The following is a 12,789-nucleotide window of genomic DNA, read 5'->3' as shown; positions in this document are numbered from 1 at the left end:
TCTGAAAATAAGGAAAGTTTTATTACTATTTATTTTATTCTTATTTGTTTCCAGTTTTTATTTACCTTATTTATTGAACTTACTAATTACTAATTGTATTTCAAAGTGATTATTTTTTGTCATGATTGATTTTTATTAATAGAAAATACTTATTCCAGTTTCAAAGTTGTTATGCTTGAAGTTAATAATTTTTAAAAAAATGAATTTAAAATTCATCATTTAATAATCCTTTGACTAAGACAATGAAACTGTGGCTTTAAAAAAACCCATTCAGCACCATTTGCTCATAGGTCTTTCAGAATTTGTCCTTCATTTTATTTATTTTTTTTTTTTAGTTGTAGATGGACACAATATCTTTATTTTTACTTATTTATTTTTTATGTGGTATTGAGGACCAAACCCAGGGCCTCATGCATGCAAGGCAAGTACTCTGCCACTGAGCTACAACACCAGCCCCAGAGAATTCATTCTTCAAGTGTCTGGGAACTATTCTGTACAGGAACTCCTGAGCTGCAGTTTATTTGGGGCTCATGGTTTCAGAGGTCTCAGTCCATAGAGAGCCAACTCTATTGCTCTGAGCTCAAGGTGAGGCAGCACATCCTGGGGGAAGGACTCAGTAAAACAAAGCTGCTCAGTTCCTGGTGGGGTCAGGAAGCAGAAAGAAAGAGAAGAAAGCGAGAAAATAAGGGGCTGCAGGAACAACAACCCATCCAGGGCACATCCTCAGACCCACCCAGAAAGCCTCTCTGGGACACCCAATGGGAAGCTAAGCAACTATCACAAAAGGAGTCAGTGTACTTCAGCAAGGTAACTTGGTCCCCTCCCTACACTTCAGTCAGGTAGGGACACACTTCTAAGCACTGAGGTATGAGTAGTCAGACCTCATTACTTGCTGTTAGAGTTGTTATTTCCCCCTAATAATAGTAAATCTCTGGCACAGAGGCAATTGGTTCTTACTGTCTGTGATTTTTGGAAATTCTGTAAATAATTTGGATTTAGTTTATTTTATTCATAAATTATATAATAAGGTTTACTACTATGTCAGAGGAAGGGTCTGCCAGTTTAGTGTCCTTATTAACTATATACAATGTGTAGGCAAAAAATACTCTTACACTACATTTTGAAAACCTGTATTACTTAAACAAATATTTGAACAAAATGTCCATAATTTGAGTAGCTGATGGAACTAATCCAAAGTATGACAAGGGAGATTCACTTTCACTTAGGTATGTGGCTTAGAGAACTTTAAAAACCATGTACCTTTCAAACCATTCAAGGAGAGGTAACAGACCCCACTTTCTTTTTTCAATATCTTTATTTTATTTATTTTTATGTGGTGCTGAGGATGGAACCCAGTGCCTCAGGGATGTGAGGCAAGTGATCTACCACTGAGCTATATAGCCCCATCCCCACTCCTCTTTCTTTACTGTGGAATTCCAATTGGGGTTGGGTCAGAAATTAGCACTCAAAGTGATTATTTTCAAAGAGTTTACATTATCATTAAAATTTGGTGTCATTGAATTGTTTACCCCTTTGTAGTTTTATGTTTCATTTCTAGATGACGAATATGGCTGAGAATGTTTTCATGTTTCTGGTCATTTGAATTTCCTTTCACATGAAGTGTCATTTAAAGTCTTTTGTCTAAATTTCTATTAACTGTCTCCTCTTTCTTTCTGATTTACAACAATTTAACTTCCCAGATAGTGTTTTGCTTTTTTATTTTATACCCAGTAACATATGTTGCAGATCCCCCAAGTGGTTCTTCGTATTTTGACCCTCTAAATAAGATTATGGGTATTTATTTATATTATTCCTTATAGTTTTGCTATCCCTTCTAAAAATGCTCCAAACCAAAATTATAATAAAAAGGGAACGGGCTGATGAATTAGCAAAACAGATAGTAAAGGATGTAGAGAATTCCAGGCAGAAAAAAATAAGAGTGGCATCACCAGAGGGAGAGAAGAGTAGCAAAGTAAGGAAACCATTTCAACTGGCTAACAGATTGTTTTAGTCAGTTTTTGTGTCACTGTAACCAAAATACCCAACAATAACAACTTAGAGGAACAAAAATTTATTTTGGGTTCATGGTTTCAGAGGTCTCAGTCCTGAACCCAAAGTGAGGCAGCACATCATGGGGGAAGGACCCAGTGGAGGAAACCTGCTTAAGTTCCTGGTGGGGTTAGGAAGCGGAAAGAAAGAGAAGGAGGGGGAAAAGGAAGGGACTGCAGGAACAACAACCCATCCAGGGCACATCCTCAGTGACCCACCTCTTGTGGCCATGCCCACTCATTTATAATTGCCACTCAGTCCATTCAAACTAGGATGGACTGATTAGGATACAGCTCTCACAATTCATTTTACCTTTAAGTAGTTCTGCAGAAACACAGGAGGCTTATGAAAATCATAACACAGATCAATTAAACTTTTAAAATTTCATTTTAATTAGTATTAAATATTACCACATATTATCATTCAATTAATTAGATCATCTGAATGAAAATAATTTAGTACTTGATGTTGAAAACAATAAAAATATTTCAGGCAAGACAGAAACAATTAAATACGATGTTTCTACTTTTCAACGTATTAAACCAATTTCATTTGAATTTAACTTTGTAGATTATTAACATATGGAAATCACACAATCAAGAATCATAATGCTACAACTTTGTATGTGCCATGGTGTATGACATCAGGTATGAGGCTGGCAGGCTAATAATCATTAAACCTAATTTTAAACAATCTGCAATTAAAAGTGAAGTTACCACTTTAGTCAAAGGCTTCTCCAATATTATGTCTTTGTATATTTAGATAATGAACTAAAATATGAGAAGCAACAATAATGTGAGGAAAAAAAGATTCAGCTCCTTAAAGCAGTACAGAAATGGCTTCCATTTTATGATTCAATTATGTAATTTGTTTTTTAATGGACACAATATCTTTATTTTGTTTATTTATTTTTATGTGGTGCTGAGGATTGAACCCAATGCCTCACACATTTTGAGGCAAGCACTCTACCCCTGAGCTATATAGCCCCAGCCCTGTAATTCTTTATTTATTTATTTAAATTAGGTATATACTACAGCAGAATGCATTTTGGTTCATTATATACAATTCAGCACAAGTTTACATTCTCTGGTTGTACACAGTGTAGCATCATACCATATGTGCAGTCATACATGTACATATGGTAATGATGTCCATCTCATTCCACCATCTTTCCTGCCCCCATGCACCCATCCTCCCTAACCTCCCTCCCTGTAATTGTTTTTTTTTTTTTAACATTTAGACATGTTTTTTTTTATATTAATTTTTTTAGTTGTAGTTGGACACAATTTTCTTTCTTTATTTATTTATTTTTATGTGGTGCTGAGGATCAAACCCAGGGCCTCGCACGTGCTAGGCAAGCACTCTACCGCTGAGCCACAACCCCAGCCCTGTAACTGTTTTTTGATAAGAATTAATTGATAGTAAAAACGTATTTGGAAAAAAAAAGTATTTGGAGTAACTACTTAACCTAACTACTATTAAGTTGTCTTCTTTTACAAATATTAATAAAAATATGATAGAAAACAGAACAGAGGTTGTTTTTCTCTTGTAGAATGAAAATAACTTATCAGTTTGTTTTTTTTTAACAAATCTGTGGAAAGTGAAAACATTAACTGCCAAGGAATAAAATACTGCCATTTAAAAGTCCTATATTAGAACTGGGCATGATGGGCACATGCCTATAATCCCAACAACTTGGTAGGCTGAGGCAGGAGAATCATCAATTTAGGGAGGTCCTAAGCCACTCAGCGAGACCCTACCTCAAAATAAAAAAATAAAAAGAACTGAAGATATAACTCAGTGGTAAAGTACTCCTTGGTTCAGTCCCCAGCACCCAAAGGAGGAAAAAAAAAGTTCTATAAAAGGGTTGGGGATGTAGCATAGTGGTAGAGTACTTCAAAAAATAATAATAAATAAGAGTCCTATAATAGAAAAAAAAGCTACATTGGATATTACATTAAGTATTTTTTAAAGTGAAGCAAGTGCTTATTCACAAGATAAAAGAATTTTAAACAGAAAAAATAAAGAAACAATATTTTAAATAAAAATCCTTCTATCACACTATGGTGATATTATTTTCCTGAAGTTAACAAAATCGTTCATGCTGTTAAGCTAATATTCTTCATAGAACTGATGATAAATTTTAATTATGAATGCTCATGAAGTACCTGAAGATACAAGATCAAACATAGCAGTTCAATGCCTATAAAGTGGTTAAGTGCTGAAAAATTCTTAGGCTAAAATAGGTTTATGAATCTCTAAGATCCATTATCATTAAATATGCTTTTATATTTACTAGAAAAGTAATAAAGAAGCCAGGCATGGAGGTGTACACCTGTATTTCCAATGACTCAGAAGGCTGAGGCAGGAAGATCAAAGGTTTCAGGCCAGCCTCTGCCACTTAACAAGACTTAGTGAGACAATCTCACAAAAGACATAAAAAAGGACTGGGGATATAGCTCTATGGTGGAATGCCCCTAGTTTCAAACCCCAGTACTGAAAAAAGAGGAAGGAAAAAGACAGTAAATCACTTTCTGATCTCATTTCTTACTTTTCCTTTTAAAATTATTTCTAACAGGAATGATTTCCAATTGATGTGTAACAGAAACGGAATTCTCACTGTTATAAAAAAGGTATAAAGAAGCTGGGTGCAGTGGCACATGCCTCTAATCCAACCGGCTCAGGAGGCTGAGGCAGGAGGATCTAGAGTTCAAAGCCAGTGAGACACTAAGCAGCTCAGTGAGACCCTGTCTCTAAATAAAATACAAAATATGGCTGGGGATGCGCCTCAGTGGTAGAGTACTCGAAGTTCAAATCCTGGTACCAAAAAATTAAAATAAATACAAAAATAAATTAACCTATATTCTAAATTCTTAGAAAAGGAAACATCATTTGGGAGGAATTATTGTACTTGCCTTCACTACATGAATCTATAAAGTTAAAATGAGGAAGAATAATTTCATTTATTACAAAATAAGAAGTTTCAATTAAAATTGATGATAAAATATTCAATGTTCATTTAAAAAATATATCAAGAGTGTATCTGGGATTGTTCGGTTTTATTTTCTTTGATGCTGAGTACTTTGCGGTTAGTCCTACCCTGAAACGAAACACACACATACACACAATTAAAATACAGGAAGAGATTTTTTAAAATAATTTTTCAAATAACTTCTAAAATGTTACTTGTTGACTTATAATTCTGACATCCTTTAAATTTGACCCGCAAAACATAATGGTTTTACAGCTAGCTTTATTAAAGTTCAAATTAGTCATACCTTTTTGTTCTGGTCTTCTGTACTCTGCTTGAGCTACCTATAGAGGGAAGAAAATCAAGAAATTCCATAATGGAATACATAAAATAATTGAAAAACTGTGTAAAAATTTAAAATGTTAAAGCTGACTGATTAAAGATACTAAAAATTTTACTGGTACTATATAGTTCATATTTTACATAAGAGAAACTAGCTTTATGGCATGTCTTCATAATTTACTTAGTTTTACTAGCATTAAGCCTAATATCATTTTGGAATTTGGTAGTTAGCACTATCAAAAACAAGTTAAGAGATATCTTAACTATGTAAATATATAAAATTATATGTATGATTTGCTACCATACTTTGGCAAATGCTCTTTGAAGGATTTTTTTTTTTGATTAGATGACTTGAGTTCATTATATGCTAAATAAAGTCTAAATTGAAGTTTTTCCAAAATTCAGAAGCTATTGATTTCAGTTAACCCACTGGCCAACACACACATTCGAAGATATTCACATCCTTAGCAATCAGGTAAATGCAAATCAAAACTACCTTGAAATTTCATCTCACCCCAGTTAGAATGGCAATCATCAACAATACAAATAGCAATAATTGCTGATGAAGATGGAAAAAAGATACACTTAACAGCATTGTTAATGAAATTAGTACAACCACTTTGGAAAACAGTATGGAGATTCCTATAAAGGCTAGGATTGTAACCATCATATAACCTAGCTATCCCAACTCCTTAGTATTTATTCAGAGGAGTAAAATTATCATGCTGTAGTGATATATGCACACCAATGTGTACAGCTGTACAATTCACAACAGACAAGTTATGGAACCAGCCTAGGTGCCTGTCAATAGTGAACAGATAAAACATGGCATATATACACAATAGAGTTTTACTCAACCATAAAGAAGAATGAAATTGTCATTTGCTCATAAATGGATAGAACTGTAGAACATTATGCTAAGTGAAATAAGCCAGACTCAAAAAGTCAAGGGTCGAATGCTTTCTCTCTTGGGGGATCTCAAGAAAACAGAAGGGAGAACAGATGAATAGAGGAAAGAAATGGAGGGGAAGAGAAAAGGGATGGGAAAGCGGAGGAATTACAAATGAAGTTGAGTAAATTACGCTATGTGCCCGTGTGAACATATTGCAATGAATTCTACTTTTATATTCAACTGTAACAAACCAATTAAAAAAAACTAAAAGAGTAGGGAGATTAAATAGAGTAGAGGAAGGGGATTAAGGGTAGGGAGGAGGAAAGAGAAAGTATGAGGGATTGAAATACAGAATTATGTTATATGAATTTATGAATGTCAAAATGAATGCCACTATTATGTATAAATATAATCCACTAATAAATATATTATGAATATAATTATGTATTCACATATAATATATGTTCTTATTATATATTATATAATTATATATACTATATTTTTGTATAAGTATTCCACTTCTGTTAGGACAAAATGGGTTAACTCAAACCAATAGCTTTAAAAACAATTAGAATTATATAATAATGTAATATTATAATTATATAATAATAGAATTATATATTGATGTATAATTATATTACATATAAATTATATAAGTTATAACTATGATGCTATATACAATATAATCATATTAAATATAATTATACTAAAGGGTATAATAATAACAGAATGTTAATACGATGCATATAAGCTCTAGATTATAATTTTCAAACTATTTTAATGCACCTGTATCAATTCTGTTACAATATCCAGATTATTGAAAATTTGGGAGTCAATGGGTTTAATGCTAATCTACGGTCAGGTAACTTTTTCATGGCTGGCAGCATATACAAACTACCCTTTTAATAATATATGTTCAGAATGAACAATCTTACATATTCCTAGAAAATCAAATTCTTTCAATTGACTACAAACTCACCAGTACTTCTGGAGCTATCTTTGGGTTGGTTAAGAGGATAAACTTTATCATTCTTCAGTTCTTGGATAATACCTTTATTTAAGCAAACATCCACGTGCACATTGAACAGCGTAAGATCTGAAGTTTTTTGTTCTAGATTACATACTGGACAAACTAGCGCTTGGCCTGCTGTCACTTGATACACACAAGGTTGGAGTGGTTCATGTCTACTTAGTAACTCAGCATCTTGATTTTCTAATGAAACAAGACAAGATTTGCTTGGAAGACTAGAACATTCCTCCTTGCTATGCTCAGTGTCTACACTTTCTGCTTTAGATGAATTATTTCTAGTTTCTACCAAATTTACACAATCTACTGAAGTGATTTCTACATTTTTCTGATGAGTTTCATAATATTGCTTTTCACAAAGTAAAAAAGAATGGTTTGTGATTTCTTTCAGGTTAACTTCAGTAGAGGAAGCATTTGAAGAATTCATTTTCAAGTTCTCCCTAATTGAAGGTCCATCAAGACACACATCTACATGTTTATTAAAGGCTTCCAGACTGATGCTTCTTTGTTCCCTAAAGCAAACAGGACAGGTAAATATCTGGAAGTTATCTGAATTATCTGATGTTTCTAAATTCTCACTTGTCTTCTTCTTTAAAACTTGGAATGGTTGTGATATCTGTAAACTTTCTTTAACTGTAGTTTCACATTTAGATGTGTCCTGGTGGCTCCATTTCCTTTCTGATCGTTTTTTATCAAAGAAACTCTTCTTATGAGATGTTTCTAGAGGTTTTACAAACTGATCTTTGTCTGTTTTCTCTAGCATACACCCAGTGACTGACAGGGTTTGGTTTCCAGCCTGTAAGAAGCCAATGATGCTCCTTTGTTGGTGTTTCTTGTCTTCTTCATTGGGAAAACCAGATATCCGAACACCTAAATTAAACCAATCACAATTAATTCCAAATTCAACAAAGCCAACAGGTATATTAAAAACATTTTTCATAATACTGTTGTGACATCTATATAAAAGGTTGATTACAGAGATATAATAAGCAAGGCTGTATATATTTCCTTTTGTGTGTGTGGCCTTGTGTATGCTAAGTATGTACTGTACCACAGAGCTATTTCCCTAGCCCAATATTCTTTTAAGCTGATACTGTGAGTGGAAATTTACTTTCCTTTTATACAAGCATGTATCATTAAATATTAGCAATCTACTGCAGTTCATATGATGACAGAACTTTCAATTAATATCTGACATATAATGGCATTCAATACAAAACAACAAATTGAAATCAACTACCCAGACCCTTTAGCTTTTTTTGTTTTTTTAAGGATTTCTTTTTTTTTTTTTTTTTTTTGGAGCAGTTTTAGGTTCACAGCAAAATTTAGCAAAAGGTACAGAGAATTCTCATGTATCCTCTGCCCCTATTCATGTAAAGCCTCTCCTGGTATCCACATCCTACACCAAAGTTGAACATTTGTTACAAATGATGAACCTACATTAGAGTTCACACTCTTGGCATTGTACATTCTATGGGTTTAGAAAAATTTCTTATGTCATATCTTTGCTATTATAAATCACACAGAATAGTTTAATTGCCCTTCTATTCCTTTGGGTTCTGCCTATCCATCTATCCCTTCTGTCTAACCCTAGAAAACCACTAATATTTTGTTGTTTGGTTTTATCTTTTCCAAAATATTACGCAGCTGAAATTATACGGTATGGAACCTTTACAGACTGGCTTCTTTTACCAACAGTATGCCTGTAAGTTTCCTGCATATCTTTTCACTGCCTGATAGCTTTTTTTTTTTTTTTTTTTTAATATATTGGGGCTTGAACCCAGGGGTGCTTTGCCTCTGAGCCACATCCTCAGCCCCTTTTTAATATTTTATTTAGAGACAGGGTCTTGCTGAGTTGCTTAGGGCTTCACTAAGTTGCTAAGGCTGGCTTTGAACTTGTATTCCTCCTGCCTCAGCCTTCCAAGCTGTTGGGATTACAGGTGTGCTTATTTACTTTCCTTTAGGCAACTATGAATAAATATGAATAAAGCATCTATAGATAACTTGTTATTTGGCTCTTTTAATGAACATTCGTTATTTTGATTCAGGGTATGCTATCTTTTATATGAAAGTATGGCTAATGAGCCACTCTTAGTAGGAAAGCGGACATTTGGATTGCTTATCCATACACATTCTTTCACATAATTCACTTTGGAAACATGGTCTATTTGTTTTTATCATATAATGGCTGGAGATGTGATTTCATGGTGTTTCAATCCTTTATTTGTAATTCTGAAATCCAAAAAGTTCTGAAAATTGTAAGCAACAAGTGATAAATGATGCCTAAATTAATGTGAAGTTATTTAGAGTCCTTATTGTATGTGAATATATTTTTGTTTATTAATGTTATTTCATCATGGGGCACTGCTCCAGACTCCCAAAGGAGTATTACATAATATACTTACTATGCAATGAATCTGCTTTCTAATATCTGAATAGGTTTTAATTTTGAAACCTTTCTTGTCCACTTTATTCCAGTACATAATAAGAAACACTTCAATTGGTTCAAAATGGAATCAAACCAATAATCATGGCTTTACATGCATCAGGTTCCAATAAATGGCAGCAGCACAGAAAGTACTTTGTAGTCAGGTTTAAGAAACAAAATAGAGGTGAGAATTTTTTGAAAATTAGTTTTTTTTGGGAAATCTAATAGATTTAAGGAAAAAAAAAAACCATACCCATAAGTCTTAATCTCAAGGGACGTGGAAAATCCGCATCAATTTCTGTCCTTAGCAACTCCTTAGCGATGGTAAATATTTCTTCCGCAGTAGAAACAACAGATGAAACTGTAGATGCACGAGTTTTTACTTCAAAATTCACGTTCTTCAGTTTAATGGTAACAGTTCTACCCTATAACATATAGAATATATTATTATATAGGCTTTCTAATATTTAGAAAAAAGTTATTTACAGGTTAGAAAAATCCAGAAATGGGTGGGACATGGTAGTGCACGCCTGTAATCCCAGCAGCTCCAGAGGCTGAGACAGGAGGATCCTGAGTTCAAAGCTAGCCTCAGCAACTCAGCAAAGCCCTAAGCAACTCAGTGAGATCCTGTTTCTAAATAAAATACAAAATAGGGTTGAGGATGTAGCTCAGTGGTTGAATGCCTCTGGTTCAATCCCAGAACCGCCCCCCCCAAAAAAACCCCTAAGTTTAGAAATGTCTTTTATGTACATGTAAGAATGTGGAAGTATAACAAATTATTTATAAAACATGATAATAACAACTATCACAAGAAATAATTAAAATCTATACATAATATGAAAATTCTATTCTAGATAGTAACTATTATTCCCATACCCAACTTAATTTTTATAAGATACCCTTATATAAAGGGAAAGTTAACTGATCATTTTTCTTTTTATTGAATCTTAGTTAATTCAATTTCTAAAAAGGCATGAAAATTTTTTTTTTATAAAAGATCCTCATTAAAAAGGTCTTACTGAAAGCTCACATATACTGTGTGCCTAGTACATGCCAAATACTATATTTAATAATTTATGTGTAAGAACTCCCTGTGCAGTTAGTGTCTTCGGGTATAGAATTTCATCTGGGGATGATGATGGATGGTGGGGATGGATGCACAACAAAGTGAATGTACTTAATGCCACTGAACCAAACACTGACAAATGGCAAAAACTGTAAATTTTATATTGTGCGGATTTTAGTATTCCTGGAGGTTTAACTTAATTCTCCTTCATTTGAGGGTGAGTTAAGACTCACCCATGATGTCATATGGCAACTATATACCACCTGGCAGGATACAATAAGGGTACTTCATCTTTGTTATAGTCTTTCTAAAAACTTATATCCTTGTCTAATTATTAAAAAACAAAACCACCAAACAAACCCAATTGGATTTTCAAAGTCATGAAAAGAGGATAGACTGGGAAACTGTGACAGACCAGAGGAGAGTAGGAAGACATAAATGCAACGTAGTTCCCTAAATTGAATCCTGGAATAGAGAGGTGATTAACAGAAAATGAGCAAAATCCAAATAAAATTTAGAGTTTATTTAACAATAATGTGCTAATGTCACTTGCTTAGTTTTGACAAATGTACTATGTTAACACAAAATGTTAATAATTGAAGAAACTAGATGAAGATTACACTGGAAATCTCTCTATTTTTTATCATTTTAATTTTTCTTATTTTTAGTTGTTGATAGACCTTTATTTATTTATTTTTAATTTATATGTGGTGCTGAGAATTTAACCCAGTGCCTCAGACATGCTAGACAAGCGCACTACTGCTGAGCCACAGCTCCTTCTCTATATTCTTTTTGTAACTTTTCTGTGAATCTAAAATTTTTCTAAAATTAAAAGTTTATTTAAAATATATTTTTAAGAAGAACTCTGTTATATCATCAAAAGAGAAGCTTATAAGAAAAAGGCTCATCAGATATTCCAGTTTTTTTGTAATAACTTTTTAATATTTTTCTATTACTTTGAACAACTCCACTCCTAGTTTGAGATTGTTGGGAAATACTAAACATGGATTGTTGTGAGAAAAGATTAAAAAACAAAGTTCAAAGCATTCCAGGCTCCCCCACACACACCCCAAGTAAGCAACCTGGATTAGAGTCTTGAAACAAAATGTCTATTATTCTACAAGGTCATTGTTTATGTGAGAAAAATATTAAAGGCTAATTGGAAAGGCATTTATAATATGTGAGTACAATTCTGGGGAAATTCTTCTTTGCCTTTCTAAGGCCAATATACTCTCATTTTATATTTAATCAAAGTACTCTGGAGGTAGTATAAAGTCGTGTATAATGATACTGGAAGCATTCCAGCATCACAAGTTTCTTTTTCGTAGAATGATCTCATTGTAGACCTCAGATATGGGTCAGATTAAATTTGTCTCTAATTGTTGGGGACAGAATATTCTGTTCCAACATTAACTACTTTGTATTGAGCTTTAAGAAATGGGTAATCTAACTTGTTTCAAGTAGCATCATTAAAATTTTTAAAAACTAGAACACCACATTAAAATAAAGTACCTTAAGCTTTTCTTTCTGGAGATCTTGAGCCAGTTCACTGCAAAGTTCTTGGCACAAGCTGTACTGTTCTTCTGCTTTACTTATTTCACTGAAGGTCCTAGAGAAACAACAATGATTTGGTGCACAAAGCAAACTGTAACTCAAAATAATTTGGGAATGATACAGTATATTTAAATGGTCTAGAATTACTTTATATATTCTGCTGTACAAATAGTTTTCATATGAACTAAGACATAATTAAGTAGAAACACCTACAGTCTATATAAATAATAGAAAACCATGTAGATAGGTAAATTGATTTGCAAAGAAGCAATTTTATACTCTTGTTCTATAATATTTTTTAAAAAATATGATTAAAGTCATCAACAGACAATGCCCCAACTTATAATACTTTTGGTCAGGTATATATGTATATAGATTCTGCTATAGAAGACTATTTTAAGAAAATACAGATGAGAACATCATATTGTACATGAATTTTCTGGATAGAATATCTTTTTCT

General features: G+C 33.0%; 1 protein-coding gene across 3 annotated transcripts in view; it reads right to left on the bottom strand.

Annotated features, from left to right (window-relative positions):
* Window positions 1-2,417: 2,417 nt before the first annotated feature.
* The window catches only part of Polk (DNA polymerase kappa), a 61,088-nt gene continuing 50,716 nt past the window's right edge, over window positions 2,418-12,789 (bottom strand). For all 3 annotated transcript variants that reach the window (XM_077109393.1, XM_077109395.1, XM_077109394.1), the window contains 5 exons: window positions 12,288-12,384; window positions 9,963-10,134; window positions 7,234-8,151; window positions 5,328-5,364; window positions 2,418-5,149 (listed from right to left, as the gene is read on the bottom strand). In XM_077109393.1, the coding sequence (XP_076965508.1) occupies window positions 5,065-5,149; window positions 5,328-5,364; window positions 7,234-8,151; window positions 9,963-10,134; window positions 12,288-12,384 (1,309 nt within the window). In that variant the 3' untranslated portion in view covers window positions 2,418-5,064. The remainder of the gene's footprint in view (window positions 5,150-5,327; window positions 5,365-7,233; window positions 8,152-9,962; window positions 10,135-12,287; window positions 12,385-12,789) is intronic.

The sequence above is a fragment of the Callospermophilus lateralis genome, chromosome 5 (genome assembly GCF_048772815.1).
Source record: "Callospermophilus lateralis isolate mCalLat2 chromosome 5, mCalLat2.hap1, whole genome shotgun sequence".
NCBI lineage: Eukaryota > Metazoa > Chordata > Mammalia > Rodentia > Sciuridae > Callospermophilus > Callospermophilus lateralis.
Note: the sequence above shows the minus strand (reverse complement) of the source record. Positions and strands in the feature narration are given on the sequence as shown.